General features: G+C 40.0%; 1 protein-coding gene across 2 annotated transcripts in view; it reads left to right on the forward strand.

Moving 5' to 3' along the window:
- Positions 1 to 17693, forward strand: part of angpt2b (angiopoietin 2b) — a 215908-nt gene extending 198215 nt beyond the window's left edge. For both annotated transcript variants that reach the window (XM_048558424.2, XM_048558425.2), the window contains exon 10: positions 15942 to 17693. In XM_048558424.2, coding sequence (XP_048414381.1) covers positions 15942 to 16102 — 161 coding nt within the window. In that variant the 3' untranslated portion in view covers positions 16103 to 17693. The remainder of the gene's footprint in view (positions 1 to 15941) is intronic.
- The last annotated feature ends 2236 nt before the right edge of the window (positions 17694 to 19929 follow it).

The following is a 19929-nucleotide window of genomic DNA, read 5'->3' on the forward strand; positions in this document are numbered from 1 at the left end:
ATTTCATCTGATTTTTTTAAAATAAACATTGTCTATCATTTGCAAATTTCAGGCCATGGGCATGTTTTTAAGCTGGTTCCCTGAATTTACTCTTTCAACAATGGTATTGGGGGATCTTCTTGCAGCTGTGCCTGTTTACAACAATATTCATTTCCAATTTCCTCCTTCACTCAACTAATCACTATTTTGACACGCTATAGAAGATTCACATCCTCTTTCACAATGGACTTTCTTACCCTTCTTTCTGCAGATTTTGTTGACCTCATTTCATTATTTTGATTTGTTAATTAAACATGGCCACCTTCATTGGCCTCTCTCCATCATTTGAATTTTGTATGCATGTTTCTCATTATGTCTTTCAAAGTGTTCCTTTTGTCCTGAATGGCGATATTATGAGACAATCACTCCTGTCAATCTGTTTCAGTCTTCTTTCGCAGCTTGGCATTTTAAAATTTCAAACCTGGTTGCTCTCCCTCAGCAATAGCGATGCCTATTTTGTAATAAAATTATATCATGTTACAGTCTCCATCACCTGGGATAATTGAGTTTCATCTTCCTACTGCTGCCAGGGTCATTTACCATTACAAAGCAAAATCAACAACTGCCACTTGACGGCCCGAAGCTGCAGGTTATGATGCAATTTTGCATAATGCTTGCCAGTCTCACACGATACCATTTGGTTGAAATTTTCCAAGAATATATCCATGGTCTTTTTGCAATGTCATTGCCTCTTCAAGTATTCTGACCTGCTTCAGATTCTAAGTCAGCAGTTTATATTATATGTGCGACATAATAGCACTAACTTCCAAGAAGGTGGTGGAGTAGGACTCCTGAGCTGAAGGCTCATCTGCTCTATCCATTTCTTTTCTTCACTCCTCTTTCCTTTCATGTCTTTTCTCTTTTTATCTCCTGTCCTCAGGTGGCATTGGTGATGTCTGGGGTGAAAGCCAGTGAGGATTCCAGGCCTCAGCACAGGCTTGACTCCCGGCCTTGAGGTGAAGCCTAGTGATGTCTGAGTTATTCTGATCTCTTATTTCTTTGTTGTTCTAATTTTTTCTGGACATTTTGTTACTTTATTTTATCTAATTATTTCCCTTTAGAATTTGTACTGAAGAATCTGTAACTGTGTACCTTGGTACCTAAGATGGCGCCATAAGTGGTAACTTAGAAATTCTTCATGTGAGTGCATGTGACAATAAAGTTATTTCTAATTCTAATTCTAAAGTTTGGGATAGAGTGGTACCACCTGTCCTCCTATATACTCTTTTAAACACAAAATTAACAAATGCTGAGACAACTCCTGATAAGTGAAACATTACCAAATGGTCGACATAAACTTATTAAAAAAATGTAACTTATGAAAGGAAAATAACATAGCCCAGGAAGATGATACACTCCAGCCACTGCAGTGCCAACCTGTCTCTAAAGTTCTGTATTGTGATGATGGGCATTGCATGCTCCCTCTAGTCCCTTCTACTGCTCACTCCACAAACATTCTTTCCATACTGGGTATAAGGGTTGAACTGAGTAACATTGATAGAGGACCAAACAAAGAAAACACTGGCCAATACATCTACAAATTTGCTGACCACACAGCCATTGTAGGCCAGATATCAAGCAATGACAAGATGGATACAGAAAAGAGATAATGTGCTTGGTGACATGGTGCAAAGATAACAGTCTCTCCGTCAATGTCAGCAAAATTAAAGTGCTGATCATTGATATCAGGAAGCAAAAGGGAGGGCATGGCCAGATCTACATCAATGGAGCTGAGATGAAGATGGTCAAGAGAGTCAAGTTCCTTGGAGTGACTATCACCAACAGTCTGTCCTGGACCACCAATATTAATGTGACAGTCAAGAAGGTGCAATAAAGCCCCTTCTTACTTAGGAGGCTAAAAAAATTTGGTATATGATTATATTTATATTTACAATTATCCCATTCCCCCCCAAAGTTTCTGTCTTCACAAATTCAGGCTTTTTCAGGATTCTAAAATACATTTTTTCAATGAGCTCCTATTCATCTTCTCATAATTTCCAATTTTTGGTAAACTTTGCCTGGTTTATGTTATCTGATTTTTTAAAAAAGTGATAATAAGACTGTTCTCCAGTCCTGAAAATCCTGCGTCATTGTAGATTTCACAATGACTAATAATGTCTTGAATTTCTTGTGAAATTTCTCTATGAGTTCCACTGTATCTTTTTCCAAAAACACATCCAGAAGGGAAGCTGGAGGAAGTACACTGGATTTGTGGAACTCTCACTTTGTTTTCACAACATTCAGCTGCTTTATTCTGAGTTGTGACCATTGCTGTCAGCTGGTAAATAAATAAGGGAAGTATAAAGTTAGGGCAGGTGATTAAAGTGCCAGGTAAGCAGAATGCCAGATTGGATAGAGTACTAAAGTTGGGAGGGGTTAGAGTACCAGTTGGGCGGACTGTCACATAGGTATATTCCTTGTGAGTAAGGGGTCAGATGCCAGGTAGGTGAGATGCCAAATAGTTAATCGTAGGATATTAGGCTGATACTGTGTTAAGGTGCAAAATTGAAAGGAGGCCAGGCAATTGATAGTGTTTAATCTAGGTGATATGGGTGGGTTATTGGCTGGAGGGGATGAATGTTGCATTCTGCGGGAGTTGGTTCTGATGGTGGGTGAAATAGAGGGTCAGGTTCTGGGGTGAAACCAGAGACAGATTGGGTACAAAATGAGTAAAGGTGGGGCAAGTCCAAACTGAAGAAAGGATGTAGCAGGGGTGGCAGATCCAGAGGGGGGCCTGGTGTGATGGTATGCCCTCTGGGGTGGGGGAAGGAATGTGTCCAGACTGGGAAGGCTGAGCAGTCTCCATTGGTAACAAAGGGATTCCGAGTCCTGTGAGGGTGAGGGGGAGGCAGATTGTTTCCGGAGGGGGACAAGGGGCTAGTGGCAGGCCTGCAGCAGAGAAGCAGAGTATTGGTTCCCCGGTTGGAGCGAGGATTGTAGGTCTGTGAGAACATGTCAGATCGATGTTTGGGGTGTGTAGGTGGTCTGAGGAAAGTAAAGTGTGGGGTGTGTGAGGTAACCATGATGTCAGTTGAAACATTACTGAGTAACTATGTCTTTAAAAGTTAGCTTTCTTCTTGTTAATCGTTTACTTAATTTCATTGGAATCCACTGAATTCCCTAATGTAAATGGAGACTTTCAGATAGCCCCAAGCATTGAGAAATTGCTCATTAGAATATTCAATCTCCTGGGCAATTTATTTGGATTTTGCAATGATGGGGATTTCAGAGAATCCTCTTGTGCAACTCTCATCTACGTGAGAGTAATGATGGTCTGGCCATTTGAAAATCCAGGCCACTGCTCATTGGTCATATATCAATGAGTCATCTATGACTTTGAAATGTGTTTGGTGCTCAATGCATTTATTTCCAGCTACCTCACTAGAATTTTGACCCAGTGCAGCATTGGTGAATGACAGCACATTCTTGGGCATGCTTTTGTTTTTGTCAAATTTGTTTCAGCAGCTTTTGACTTGATAGCCACTGCGCAAATGAGCACAATATACTTTTCTATAATTTGTACTTGACTGGTTGCTTGACAATAGTTTGCTCCTGGACCAGTTATTCCCTTGGACTGAGTTGAACTCCTGCTGTTGCAAGAATATTGAAGTCAAGACATGTCAGCAGACTCAGAAGTGAGAAGTGTTGATTATGAATTATGAATACACTCATAATTCTCTGAATCTTTTTGTCTGGCAGAGTTGCTTCTTGCCTGCCTTTAATATTGAGAGTTATGCCTTCTCACCTACATAGTTCCTTCTCTGTATACTCTATCATTTTCAGCTATGGTATTCACCCTGATAAGACGTGGCAGTCATCTCTGCCTCAGTCTAAAAACTGGTGAGATATCCATTGACATTAACAGGTTCTATCAAACTCAAATTGGTCGAATCAATGATTTCCTCTACGAAAGTGTGGAGTGCTTTTTCTAATAGTGATCGTTCTTCCACATTAATGATTGTATGAGCAAGTATTTGACTATTTTGCTGCTCTGAAACTGCATCCGACTTCAACACATCTTCTAGAAGTGATCTTTAACTTTACAGATGTGTTTTTTTGTCATAGCTGGGCACTACTTATGCTTATGAGGTTTTTTGTTCCACAGTTCTGACACTAGCTCTCAGTATCTGTTGTTTGGCCTACACTTCCCACTAACTTTATAAATTGCATGGATTCTGTTAGACTCCTATGTTAAACACCTCTCAGGATTTAATTGTGTGTTCCTTGTTTCTGCTTCCACAACAATTTGAATAGCTTCCTGCAAAATCAAGCCTTCTTTGGACTGTGATAGTTTAGAGCAATCATTATAACAATTATAACAACAATGCTGTATCTTATGAATTCTGATTTCAAAGCCCCATAGTCATAGTTTCCAAAAGCCTGTAGAGAACATTAACAAAATTATCCCCAGAGTCCCTGGACGTTAAACTCTTCTGTTAAATCATGTTCTTTCAAAAATTGTATTTGATCTCAGGTAAAGTTATTGTCCAATGCTTGAAGAACATCAGAACATATTGAAGAAAGCTGTTTTAATTCTCCAGTACCTATATTCTGTTGTATTTCTGGAATTAAAGCTTTTAATCCCACAGTAAGTCAATACTGCATTAATCTGTCTTTGGACAGCTTCTACTTCTGTAAATAAAAAAGCTGTTCCAATTTTTGTTTTACAAGCTTTTAAACTATGCAGTTTGGATTACTGTATTCTTGTTCTTTTAAAACTTTGTGTTCTCTTTTATGGGACTATATAATCTTCCTGTAATAAAGTTTTCATTTCTGTGAAACAGCAAATCTGTATCTTTGCTGATCACTGAGGGTCTTCCAAGACTTTTGTGATTTAAATGGTACTTTCCTGCATTCTGCAGCCAAAAATTCTACTTTCTTGAAGCAAAATGGATTCTTTCTCATATTTCACAAGCATATACTCCTGTGATTTTCAAAATGCATTTAATTGCTGTAGTCTTACTAAACCTCCTCACTAAAATTGTAGTCTGAATTATTGCTTTTGCTTCTTTATCACATTGTTAACAGTGTTCAGCTATATTTTTCTGTTAGATGCTACCTCATATCTTTTGAAATTATTTCTTTGTCAATTTAATCTACTCTCTGATGTCCTGAAGCTGTGGCCTGAGTACAAATAAAATCATGGCCCCTCACTTTTCCACTGTAGACATGCACCAATGTACGCACTTAATGTGGCAGCAATGTTCACTGTGAATGGTAAGTACGTCTTTCCTAACTTCAATCTTTCCCAACCAATCTTTTTGTGCTATGGCTTTCATATTTTCACCTTTTCTGACAGGAATTTTTAGCTTTGCTCAGGGAGCTCTGAAACAATCACTTCCTACTGAACCTTAAACCAAGTCTGCCCTTACACATCATTCTTTTTTCTAAGGACTCTAACTCCCAAGTGTGACCTTTTTTAAAAAAGTTTTACCACCTCACACTGCTTCTGCTATGTTCTATACCAGTTCTGAATTGAAGGTTTTACCTGGAAATGTTGTTTGCTCAGGCGCCATTTATTGTTTATCCTGAATTATGTTTGAGAAGGTGGTAGAGTTCCAGCTCCTTGAATTATTGCAGTTTCATTGATGTGACTTCAAGGAATTTCCAAGATTTTGATGCAACAAAACTAAAAGATACCCAATATATTTCAAAGCCAGAGTAGGCTGTGCCTTGAAGGGAGCTTACAGATTGTGGTAGCACTCGTCTTTGACCTTTTAGATGGTAGGTGTCACCATCTGAGATAATGTTGTTGTGAGGTCCTTGGTGAGTTGTTGCAATGTATCTTCTGGATGGTACATACTGCTGCTACTGTGCATTGGTAGTGTAGGGAGAAATTGATGAAGTTCATGGATGGAACGCCAGTCAAATGGCCTGCAATGTCCAGATGATGTCAAGCTTTTTGAGGGTTGTTAGGACCGCACTCATCTAGGTACGCAGGGAGTATTCTATTACACAACAGACGTGAGCCCTGTAGAAGGTCGATAGGCTTTGTGGAATTGGGAGGTGAATTGTTCGCTAGAGTTCTTAGTCTCTCACCTGCTCTTGAAGTCACAGCATTTGTGTGGTTATTTGTTTTTTTTTTCTTCTTTATCGAGATGTTAGTGTCATTGACTGGCTATTGCCCATACAAATGTTTCTTCTGCAGTTCATGTGATGTGTGTGGACTCACAACACTGTTTGGAATGGAATTTCAGGATTTTAACACAGCTACAGTGGAGGAATAATAATGTATTTCTGAGTATAAACACTGAATGGTTTTGAAGTGGAACTTGCAGTTGTTGGTGCACAATAGTATCTGCTAACCTTGTCCTTCTAGATGGTAGTGGACATTGTTCTGGAAGATGTTATCTCAGGAGTTTTCATGGATTTTTGCAGTGCATTCTGTTAATAGTACACACTGCTGCAACCAAGTATGTCATGGAGAATGTTTGTGAAAGTACGAGCAGTTTTAATCAGTTCAGTTTCTGGTTCTTACTAAAGAGGAAAAAAAATTCATATGTATATTTCATTTCATGACCTTACGATGTCCCAAAGGGCCTCATAACTATTGAAATGCTTTTAAGTGTCATGTGTGCTTTACTGTTGACAACACAGCAGCCAAATTGTGCATAGCAAGTTCTTGTCATCATATTCTCCAGCTTCATCTGTAAACCATGCATTGCAACCTCTGAATCAAAGCTCTACCAGCAGCTGTATCCCTTTATCCAGTAAATGCACTGGAATAATTTCTATGTTTAGGCGTGTATAGCCGCAGTTCTAATGAAGAAAAAAGCTCCTCTTCAAATAAATTCATTTACTGAATACACACAAACACAAAACTCAAAATTATGTACACTAATTACTTTGAACACTTCCAACAGCATTGATAATTTGACACAGTTATGAAATGTTGGAAAAGGCACAAAAATTTAAATGTGTAAAGATAAAAGGCAAATTAAACTTTCCTTTCATCTATTCCCTACATTTTTTTTGTTTCAGATTTCCAGTAATTTGTGTAACTAATTAAATACAAACATGCGTACTATTCTGACACAAGTAATTTAACAACTTCAAGCTTTTTTTTATATTTCAAAGTCCCTCTTCACAGGTGTTTCTGTGTGAATGGATGTTTAGGGTAATACCTCAGATTTGGACTGATTATTGAAGCAGTAAACCAAATAAACAGCTGCAAATTCAACTGTTGCTAACTTGCCAGATTAAACATTCCCACCAGCACTGGAAAGCAGTGCAGATAATTAATACAGCAAAAGAATATTTCGGAGCTGAGAGTGAGACACGCACCAGGAACACACAGCTGTATGTCAAAAATCTTGCAGAATCGCTGCAATTATCCCTTCCTGATCTGATATCTGATCAAGTACATTCCTATTCTCTTCTGCTGACTCCTGCAACTCCAGTTCTGAACATTTTTTCTGAATATTGAATAGCCTCCTTCCATGACTGTCAAGCTGAATTGAAGCAGATTCATAAATGGCATGTGCAGAAGGTACTTTTTACTTCTGCAAATCTCTCGAAATCGTCAACCGCCAAGAGAAGTACAATTTTAACACAAGTTCTGTCTCTGAGTTAAAACGTTTCCGGTTCAGTCTCACTTCAAGAAAAAATTTGAGGTTGGCACTCTAGTATAGTTCTGAAGGCCTGCTACACTTTGAAATTTAATCTTGTGGACTACATGTTAAATCCATGTCTTCCCCATCCTCTCAGCTAAGCTTACTATGTCCCATGGAGGACTCTTGTGGCACAGAAGTATTGACCCTAATTATAGTCCAGGAGAACTGAGTTCAAGCCCCACTTGCTTCAGATTCGTGTCATAACTTCTCTGAACAGTGTGACTGCTTTTTGTCACTTGAACATAGGAGGCATGGTTAGTAAGTTTGCAGATGACACCAAAATTGGAAGTGTAGTGGACAGCAAAGAAGGTTACCTCAGAGTACAATGAAATCTTGATCAGATGGGCTGATGGGCAGAGATTGCCTTTAATTTAGATGAATGTGAAGTGCTGCATTTTGGAAAGGCAAACCAGGGCAGGACTTATACACTTAATCGTAAGGGCCTGGGGAGTGTTGCTGAACAAAGAGGCCTTGGAGTGCAGGTTCATAGTTCCTTGAAAGTGGAGTCATCGATAGATTGGATAGCGAAGATGGCATTTGGTGTGCTTGCCTTTGTTGGTCAGTGCATTGAGTGTAGGAGCTGGGAAGTCGTATTGCAGCTGTACAGGATATTGGTTGGGCCACTTTTGGAGTATTGTGCACAATTCTGATCTTCCTCCTATAGGAAGGATGTTGTGAAACTTGAAAGGGTTCGGACAGGATTTATAGAGATGTTGCCAGGGTTGGACTGTTTTAGCTATAGAGAGAGGCTGAATAGCTTGGGGCTATTTTCCCAGGCGCTTCGGAGCCCGTGGAGTGACCTTACAGAAGTTTATAAAATCATGAGAGGTGTGGATAGGGTAAGTAGACAAGGTCTGGAAACTCGAGGACATAGATTTAAGGTGACGGGGAAAGATTTAAAAGGGACCTAAGGGGCAACTTTTTCACGCAGAGGGTGGTGTGTGTATGGAATGATCTGCGAAAGGAATTAGTGAAGGCTGGTACAATTACAACATTTGAAAGACACCTGGATGGGTACATGAATAAGAAGAGTTTAGAGGGACATGGGCTAAACGCTGGCATATGGTACTAGATTTATTTAGGATATCTCTTGGCATGGGTGAGTTGGATTGAAGGGTCTGTTTCCATGTTGTACATCTCGATGACTCTGTGAGCAGTGTTGTTTATGGGAGTCTTAACACTCTAGAGTTCCAGTCTAATGCCCCAGGAACATGGCTTCTGATCCAACAGCATCAGCAGTTGGGAATCAAACTCAGATGATAAATCTTGAATATGTAACATTATTACCAGTTATCACAAAAGTGACTGTTATCATTGATAGTTCTGTCAAGACCTTTGTTTCATCATGTCCTTTTGGAAAGGAAATCTGACATTCTGACTCAGTCTGGCCAACATGTGACTCCAAAGACTCAGTGGTGTGTTGAGGCAAGCAATTACTGATGGGCAACAAATGCTTGTATTACCAGAAATGTTCACATACCATGAAAGAACAAAGATTTTTCCACAATATCATCAAACTATGCCAAACAAAAAAACACTGTAATTATCTAATTAAGGAGCTAAACCGCATGAAAACTAATTGTTGCAACTCCAGATTACAGCACTTTATAGACTTTACTTTGGGATGTCCTGAGATTTTGAAAGATGCTGCATAAACATTTTCTTGTAAAGAGCTTTTGAGGCAAGAGCAATAAGCTACGAACAAACCTTTTTTTATTCCTTTGAATTCAGGATTCTATGAAGTTACTAATTGTCTTTCTGACTCTATTCCAAGTGACAATTTCTCACTGTGAGCATCAGCAAGCTTCTCACCTGGACAAAACAATTCCATATTTCACATACCATTTTCATATATGAATAAAAATCAGGAGCACTGGTGAATTATTTACCATTTTGTCCTCATTGTTATCGGGTGATGAAGCCGAATATACAATTTTGCTTATTGTGACATTAGATGAGACAACAGATTGTCGTAAAAGAGGAACAGAGCTGGAAGGAAAACAGAAATATATTTGCAACACCAGGCTATTGAACTGTGCTTTCAGACACAATCAGTGACCTCTTGGCTTATATTTCTCAAATAACTTTTGAGAATATTGCTATGTAGAATAACTAGCAGAATTTGTAAATTGTAGAATTAATTTCAAAGTTTTGTCTGGACATTGGGGAAATCATCAGCCAATGTCCCTACTTCTAACCTTAGGATCGGGGGTGGGGGTGGCGTAGTTAACAATGAAGCAGCCGTTCACTGAATTTTAGATACTACCCGGACAAATGCCTGCCGTGAAATCCTAAGGCGGAGATAATTGAGCTCCAATGGATAGGACCATCTTCCATTGTGCTAGATGTGATTTCAATCAGTGGAAATTTTTTCCCCGATTTTATTGACTTCAATTTTGCTCGGGCATTGAGGTCAAATGCTGCCCTGTTGTCAAGGCAGGCATGTTCACTTCATCTCTTGACTTCAGTTCATTTGACAAGCTTGGATTGTAATACACACAGCAGTTAGGCAGCCATGATGGAACGTGTGCTCATCATTGATGTGCAACTTCCTGGAATGTAAGTGTTGTTTAATGGCATTGTTGATGACATCCTTCATTACTTTGCTGATGAAAGTAGACTGATTAAGTTGTAATTTGCTGCATTTGATTTCAAACAAATAGGACAAGCGTTCTCAGTAGATGACAGTGTTGTACCTGTACTAGAAAAACATGGCTATGGGTTAGGTCAGCTTTGGGGCACAAGGTTTCAGTATGATGGATGGGTGGGATGCTGTCAGTGTTTGTCACCATTTTTGTACCCAGTATCTTCAGCTGTTTCTCAACATGGTGCGAAATGAATCAACCTGGCTGAAGATAGGCATTAGTGACACAGGGAACCTCAGGAAGAGGCCAAGATATTTAAGAACAAGAATGCTCCACATCACTGGAGCATGTAGTGGCATGGTGGCTCAAGGGTTAGTACTGCTGCCTCAGTGCCAGGCACACAGATTTGATTCGAGCTTCGAGCAACTTTGTGCAGTTTGCACATTCTCCCCATGTCTACGTGGCTTTCCACCAGGTGCTCTCATTTCCTCCCACTGTCCAAAAATGTGTAGGTTAGGTGGACCGGCAATACTATATTGTCCCGTAATGTCCAGGGATGTGCAGGCTAGGGAAATTAGACATGGGAGGTGTGAGATTTTGGGAATAGGGTGGGATTCACTTTGGAATGTAGATGCAGACGTGATGGGTCAAATGGCCTCCATCTGCACCTTAAGGATTCTATGATTCTATGTGCCAGTCCATCAATGTGTTGCATATCTCATTGCATGGAGAAGTGTGCTTAGCTCTTAAATGCGTGGAATGTTGCCACTAACTTCTCAGAGGTCAGGACCTGTCTTACTGCTTATGTTACCAACAAAGATCATTGCCAGCAAGAGTCATGAAACCAGCTGCTAGTGGGGTGTGGGTCATTGCGGGAGCCTTCCTAAGAAGGTGAAGGCAAATACAGGCCTGATATCAAGACCAAAAGCAGCAGAGATCCATCGCAGAGGATGAGAGGAACCCAGCTCAACCAGATAATGTTAACGATAGGGCCCCGTCGGCATGTGTGGGGGCCCGCAGGAGGAGCAGAGTTTTCGCACACCAAATCTCATTGCTGAAGTTAAGTGGGGTGCAGTGTCAGTACAGGCTTTGTATTTCCCAGGACACTGCGCCCAAGCAGTGCCAGATGCTGGAGTGACGCCTGAGCATTGCAGGAGTGAGAGGCCATCCTTTCCTGGAGGCTGTGAAGGTCAGAGCTATTGTGAACATCTCTGTGACTAGCTCCTTTCAAGGTGTATGATAATAAAATGTGAGGCTGGATGAACACAGCAGGCCAAGCAGCATCTCAGGAGCACAAAAGCTGACGTTTCGGGCCTAGACCCTTCATCAGAGAGCTCTCTGATGAAGGGTCTAGGCCCGAAACGTCAGCTTTTGAGCTCCTGAGATGCTGCTTGGCCTGCTGTGTTCATCCAGCCTCACATTTTATTATCTTGGAATTCTCCAGCATCTGCAGTTCCCATTATCTCCTTTCAAGGTGTGATGGATGACTTGTGTGGCATATCTGTCATGCACCCACAAGTATATCAGGATGGTAACCAATACCATCAGTGCATGGTTGCTTTGGTTCACTTTGTTCCCTTGTAAGAAGGTCAATGCTGAACCCCTGGGCAGTGTAATTCAGGAAGGTTTCCCAAATGCAGGTGCCATCAACTATACACACTGAGTGCAGCATATAACAACACTGTGAAATTGATCAATGGGAAGGGGTTCCATTCTATTCATTTTCAAGCGATCTGTGCCTGTCTGGCTGATGCAGAGCATAGACACAATGCTGCACAGGCTTCATCTAGGCTGTGGTGGAGCCTACAATGGGGCTACTGAAGGTGAGGGTCCTGCTGTATCGACTGCACCAGGAAGGGGTGCGTTCCGTATAATCCAGACACAGTGTGCTGCATCCACCGTGTTGTGCTGCACAATTGGAGCAGGCAACAAGGCAATTTAGTGGATACTGAGGAACAGCGGGGAATGAGAGTAGCCTTCCAAGGACACTGGGGAGAAGGAAGATCTCCTTGTAAGGATGGAGCTCAGTGGGCTCCGGTACTATAAGTCATACAGCATCTTGTTGACAAATCAACAGGTTCCAGTAGATAAGGCTTATGCACAGCATACGGTTGTAGAATTGTCAAAATAGTCATTGGCTATCATTGGAGAAGCTGGTTTGCTTTGTGGAGCACAACGCAGCCTCTATTAATTTAATTTGCTGTCTGCAAATAAAGTTTCATATTTGGAATTGCCTGATTGTTTGCATATATTTGTTTTTCCCAATTGGACAATGGCAAGGTGTGGGTTTATAGAGGGCATTGGGGGCAAAGTAGTAGTAAATTATGGATGGGATGTGGCAAAGGATAGGTCAAGTGTGAGGCCTGCTGGCTTAATAGTGAAGAGGTGATACTATGGATTGTATGCGCAAGACAGACACACAACATTGCAGTTGACTCTTACCTGCCCTCAAAAATGGTCGAGCATGTCATTCAATTCAGGGGCAATTTGGAAATTCCAACAAGCGCTGGCCTTGCCAGAGAACTTAAATTCTCTAAAAGAATTTTTAAAAATGTGGGCAGTTAAAGCTCTTGTTCATGTTGTTTAACAATAGCAACATTGCAATGCAAAGAGAAGTAGATTCATATTGGAAAACAAGAAGTGTGTTTATCTTATTCTTGCTGTCATTTTGTTCTTTCAGTTTAATATTCCCCTTTAAAGATTTAAACCATTTACTTCCCAGCTTTCCATGTCCTCGTAAGGGGTGGAAGTAATATTGAAAAAAGATCTCCAGCTGAAAACCAGATTCAAAAGCTACTCCAGCAATTGAGGCTCGTAATTTAGAAGATTACCATGGTCATTTCAGGGCACTATTTTGCGGCATGATTATCTGATGTGAAATTTTTAGCAATTATCTTGTCTACTGCTGGCAGCACAATTTTACCTGATCGGGGGAAATCTTTATGACCCCCTCCAAATCTCATTTTGTATTCCTACCTTCAACTGGATCCAATATTTCTCAGTTTGGCTTTTCAGGATGTAATGTATGTGGTCTTTTCTCTGCCTTGTTCATCAAACCAATGTCCGGGACCTTTCTCAGCAGCATAAGTATTATTTCTTGCAATGTTTGAGCCCAGCAAAGTCTGTCCTAGCTTTAAGGCCTATCAAAAAAATATACCAATGACAACACTATTCCTAGCTATCTCTGTGTCTGGGTTTACCATGTCTGAGCTCTTAGATCTAAAATATCAAACACTCAAGAAAACTGATAATGTGCACTTACTTGAATCATTCTTTGAAGAACTAGTCCTGTTGAATTCCTGATATTGTTACCACTTGTGTGTGTAACTATGATTTTAGCTCACTTGATTTGGTGGTTGGAATGCCATGCAGTTTCACCAACAATATGGGTTCAATTCTGTATCAGCTGAGGTTACCATGCAGGTCTCTTCTCTTCAATCTCACCCTTCACCTCGGGTGTGGTGACCCTCAGGGTAAGCCATGACCAGTCATCCCTCTCTAATGAGGGAGCAGCCTTACAGTCCTCAGGAAGTATGGTGACTTTCATTTACTTTATATCCTACAGCAGATCAAGGTGGAAAGATTTTATGTTTTCTACTTCATTTAAATAGAGGTACTTGTTTCTCCGAATCTACCTAAATAAATTTCTTCATCATTTTAAATATCTCGATGTTGATCATCCCTCAATTTTCTAAACTCAAGGTTGTGCAAATATCCTCAAAGCAAAACCCTGTGAGCCTCAGGATTGCTCCAGGGAATATGCACTTGAACCAATTCATAACCAATATACTTTGGATATAGTGGTGTTGCCATGTGCTTGCTAACATGAGGCCCATAAGCCAAAAAGACCGCTTAGGAGCAATGCCCTCCTGCTTATTATGTATTCTCTGGCTTTGTTTGGATTTCCCAAATAATATCATACCTATCAATATTGAACTCTTTTCTGAGTTTGCCAGCATGAAGCTTTTACGATTTTAGTAGCCTGATTGTTATCTGTTCTGACAATTGAATATTTCTATCCAGGCTCTCGCGGCTTGAAAGCTCCATAAACATTATTTTGGTTATGGGTGACTGGATACTCGGGAGTAAAAGCTTGATTCTCCAGCCAGGAGAAAGCATCTCCCTTTTGAACTGAACACTCGTTGCCTCTGAACTGAGGCTTTGAACTTTCTGAAGTCAAAACTATATCTAGTGACCTTCTGATTTGTTGTAAATTCAGCAGTATAAACAATCCATCTGGTAACAACACAGGGGTCCCCCAGGCATTTAAGTGCCTTTGCATGTTTTCTTGGAACTAATGCACTTTTGTCACTGTTAACGTGGTCATCAGTGGTATTATTAAATTTTCCTTGGTGATTGGCATTGGAATCCCCCACCCAAAGTGTGTTTTATGTCCTTGTTGTCCTTTTGTGTTTTTTTTCCAAGTGGTATTTAACATGGAGGAGTGCTCGTTGTTCTGCTGAGGGAGGGAGGTAAGTGGAAAGCAGCAGGAGGTTTCTCTGATATGATTCCATATGGCTTCATGGAGTCCAGCATAATACCATTGTTCTGCCACTTCTTGTGAGTTTGCTCTGCTAGTGGACACTGTCTGGGCTGACATTCCACAGAGTGGATTTAGAACTCTGCAGCATGCAGGTGAGCGCATATTTCAGTGCTTCTATTCGACTTTCTACCCCAAGCTCCCCAATCTTTTCACTTCCATTCCATCCATCCCACACATCCCAGAAAATGCCTTTGAATCTGTTCTGGCTTTTGCTGGAGCCATCCAACTTTCCCATTAATCTCCACCCATTAATGAGAACAAACCAGCCCTGGTTAGCCTACTCATGGGTACATCTACTGAAAACAATGTGTGTATACTTTCTCACAAATAGGACATGACACATACAAACACTGAATAGGAGGTTGTGTTGTAATGAGAAGCAACAATTACTGCTGAGTTTCAGAGCAATTAGTATGTTTCTTCCGAGATAAAAATATCTTTGTGGCTCTAACATTTCCACATTAAAAAAAAACTACACATTTTCATGCAACTGTTGATCTTTGCCTTATTTTTAATAGGGAGGTGATGACCCAGTGGAAGTTAATGTTCTAAGAACCCAGGTTTGATTCCCACTGTGGCAGATGGTGGAATTTAAACTCAACTAAAAAATAATACAGAATTAAAGTTGTAATGTCAACCATGGGACCATTGTTAATTGTCAGGAGAAACCCATCTATATCCTTTAAGCGTGGAAGCTACCATCTTTGTTTGGTCTAGCCTACATGTGACTCCAGACTGGTGATTCTTAGCAACTGTCTGGGCCAGTTAGGGTTGGGCAAGAAATGTTGGTTTAGCCAGTAATGCCAAACTTATGAGTGCATTTTAAAGAACAGATTCACCATGTCAATGCTTTCTGCCCCTCTGCCAAAGCTGCAACTTCACACCAGCTCCATAACAGGTGACTAGCACAATATTGCTGTTAATTTTCCACTGCCAATGAATTAACTGGAATCCTTACCAGACGGCATAGCCCAGATTGAGAATTCGCTACGCAAACAATCAAGGACACTTATCAACATTATTTCATAGTGCTGCTTACGGATGTGGTTTCTTATACTTAAACTGCTAATGTAACTCAGTGTGAAAAGATGTTACTTAGGATGATATCAAGATGGATGCATTGTAATCTCTGATTTATTTGTTGCTTTGTTTTGGCTGCAGGATGGTGGTTTCAGGCCTGTGGCCCTTCTAACTTGAATGGTATGTATTACTCAGGCGGGATGAACACAATTCGCTTTAATGGGATCAAGTGGCACTATTGGAAAGGTTCGCATTATTCCCTCAAGTCCACCACAATGATGTTCCGGCCTGTAGGTTTCTGAGCAATGCATCGGCATTGCTTTTCGGAGCAGCTCATGGAATTCGCCGTCAAATGTACAGGATACTGTGCATCCGCCACATAGCCACTGATTAAAGATTTTTTTTAATTGTTTAGTGCACACTGGTGGGATATAAATATTCAAGGCTTCACCACCACAGCTATAAACCTTCAGCCTGCAGTTTGCTACAAAATTTTTTTTGATAAAAGCTTTGTTGCGTTACTTCAGTGGTGAAAAGATTGACAAGGACACTCTCGGCGGAAAGCTAGAAGGAGAATATTAAGTGACTTGCCATTGAACTAGTTCATGAAATAGAAAATCCCCTTGGGCCTTCTCCTGTTCAACTCGAATGATGCAAAGCATGTGTTGCCCATTGACATAATCTAGATTCAGGGCAAAGTATATCTGAAAGTCTTCATTCTTTGTCAGCTGCCTTCAATGTTGTCTTCAATACATCAAGCTTCACACATACTTTCTCCTTCAGTAGCTTCTGAGGCATATGACCATTGCAAAAGCAAACAATAGTGTGAAGGTGACGTGTTTAATTATTTAACGTACAGAAAGTATCTTGTTGTGCTTCCCCAGTAAATTCTTTGAGAGATCATTGCATATTTACATTATTATGTTTACCTATCTATGGATCTTCCGTATTTTTGAAAACAGCCTGTTTCTGAGTAGGCTAAGTTACTATGGCAGCCAACATATACAGTCTTTTCCAAAAAAAAACTCCAGTTGTTTGTTGGCTATTACTGCCTATTTGCATTCTAACAGATGTCCTATTTTCTGCATGCCCAGCTGTTTGTATCACTGCACTTTTGACATCTTTGTTTCTTTTTTCATTATAGTGATGATTAAATCTGCTGTATGTAGAAAGCCTGGTGCCAGACCTCTGTATAAAAACATGGTTAAATATCTTTCAGTGCATGAAGGCTTGGTCACTTTATTCTTTTGCAATGAGCCTCTGTTGGACAATTTGCTGTGAAAGCTTCTACTGCATGTATTGGTACTGAGGAAGCCTATCCAGTTCAACTGCGGTCCAGTTTTGAGATATCATTGCTTTTGCAGTGCACAGCTGACTGTAAAATTGGTAATTGTGCTTCTGACAATTACCCATTGCTCCTCACATTCTCGTCAAACAAAAAGCCAAAAATTGGGGGAAAGGGCGAAGGTTATTATCATGGTCAAAATATGGAATGAAATTCAAATGTTCCCAAAAAATTTTGGTTGGGATGGTTGCATCTGGCTACACTCTCTTAAATCGTCTAACTTTTGCTTGCATACCAGCCCCTTTATTGTTGCAACAAATGTGGGCCACCTGTGGTTTTATAGTATTACTGTGAATGTGAAAAATACATAATTTTGACTGCTTAAGAGCACACAAATTCTGAATCATCCTAAGTAGCAAATCAAAATAATGCTCATAAAATGCTAAAGGTGAACAAATACTTTTTGTAAGAGAGAAGGAACAAACATTGCTTGAGATCCAAGATCTTTTGATTTTATTCTTTTGATCAGTAAAAGTAAAACAAACCTATTTCTTCCATAGATAGTAGGAACTGCAGATGCTAGAGAATCTGAGATAACAAGGTGTAGAGCTGGATGAACACAGCAGGCCAAGTAGCATCAGAGGAGCAGGAAAGCTGAAATTTTGGGCCCAGACCCTTCTTCAGAATTCTTCAGAATTCAGAAATTTTTTATAAGATTCCTGAAGAAGGGTGTAGGCCTGAAATGTCAGCTTTCCTGCTCCTCTGATGCTGCTTGGCCTGCTGTGTTCATCCAGCTCTACACCTTGTTATCGCTATTGCTTCCAAGTTCCTTGCTGTTCCCATTGTGAACTCTCCAGTTCCAAGATAGTACAATTGGCCAACTTTTTGGCCTGTGAGTGTGAAAATGCTGCAAGCTACTATGTGAGAGTGACCCAAGGTATTTTCTCAGATTTACACCTCAATATCTGGACAAGTCTACTTCCCAACCCTTGTTCCCAGGCAGGTCCTTTAAAAACACAGATGCAGGGTGCTGAGAATATGACACAGCTTGAAATGATTAGCTTTGTTTTCAAACATTGATTGGCAAGTGTTTATTAACATTTTTTGTAAGATTAACAATTCCACTGCCAAGCGTTAATTAAGGAACACCACTTTGTAATTGTTCATCTCTTATTTCACACGCCCTCTGTGTGCAGAGTACAACACAGATGCGTATCCGTCTACTAGAATGTTGCTCCAAGCAAAATATTAAGGGTGTGCCAATGGCAATGGTGAAACGTCACAAGCAGGTGGAGCAACAATGAGTTACAGATCTTGTTTAAGTAATGACCAAAAAAACAAAACTGTGCTGAACTGCACTAACTCTGTCTGTAACAGAACCAAGAAAGTGTGTTTCCCAAAAATGAGAATCTGTTCAAATTTATCGCCACAGACCAGTCCTATTCATGTGATAGACGGTTTTTTAAGTCAATTGAAGCATAAAATCAAGAATTAGGCTATGCTTAAGTATCTTTTTTATATACCAGACTGTTGAAATAAAGAATGCTACAAACATTGATTCATCGGCCATAATTTCGAAATAATTTCAGCTTAATTATTTACTGTTTCCAGTATATGCAGATGTTGGAAAATATTACGCTACTACTCTTCAAAAAGAAATTTAGGTAAATTGGCAAACAATAAATTGATAATGTTTTGCATACTTTCACTTTTTATGCATCATGAAGCATGATCATACAATTTACTATAGGTTTTGGACAAATTTAACGTATTCAAAATTCTATTCATGTTTTTTTCTCAGTTCTATCTGCTAGCAAAAAAAACTTGATCATTATCACAATGCTGTGACCTTGAATTATGCGTTAAAGCTGTAATATGTCATAAGTATGCATATGGTGAACCAGGAAACAGTGAGGCCATGATCAGATCTCCAACATATTTTGTCAGTGCGACTTGTCCCCATCCAAGATTTTTCACATCTCTACTGTAACACTGAGGGAAGCACTAGAGACCAACCGAATACTTTTCTGCAATAGCTGGGAAACAGTTATCATCTTCATTCCCACCTCAGCCCCTTCGTGCTTTTCCTCACATCCTGGTGTCTGATGACACTAGTATAAAATGAGCATGCCTGTTGCCTGAAACTAATTCATAAACTGTTAATAGGTTCTACGAGATGTAAAAGCAAAATGCGAAAGAACCGAGAGGGTAAACAGATTTATATTATGCAGAAAATAGAAAGCTATCAATCTTTTCATGTTTGGTTATTGTACTCCTTGGGTAACATCTTATAGATTGTCTGCATTTTTTCAAATTGATTTGTGTTATTTTGAACCTATTTGTCCATTCGTTTGTTTGTGGATGTCTTACAATGCCATTTCGCAGTAGATATATGAGTGATAGTCTTTGTTAACAGGAAACTACTGTTATGGCAAAAAAGAAAATATTCTGTCTGCTACACAGATGAGTAAAATGTGGCATGAATTCCCCTGCTAGTGTGATATCAGTTACATAGTCCATTTGTCCCAGTACCTTGTGTAATATATCAAACGACACAGGTAACATGTCAACTGTACATGTTACTTAACTTAAGCAAACCAAAATTTCCAACATTTGATGTGATTCTGCTTTTGGATAACATTCACTGGATAATCCCAAATGTGCTAAGAATTAAACCAGAAATGAATTTAATCAGTCAGGTTTGCAGTGCGATTCAACTGAGTGTGCCAGAAGCTATATTTGTTCGCACACAAGGCCCTGTTCTTTGCAAGCTGAAGCAATATGACCACAAATTGTACATTCTCCATTGCAGAAAGCTCCATGGAAACAAACAATCCCTGCTGA

Source organism: Stegostoma tigrinum, chromosome 24, assembly GCF_030684315.1.
Source record: "Stegostoma tigrinum isolate sSteTig4 chromosome 24, sSteTig4.hap1, whole genome shotgun sequence".
Lineage (NCBI taxonomy): Eukaryota > Metazoa > Chordata > Chondrichthyes > Orectolobiformes > Stegostomatidae > Stegostoma > Stegostoma tigrinum.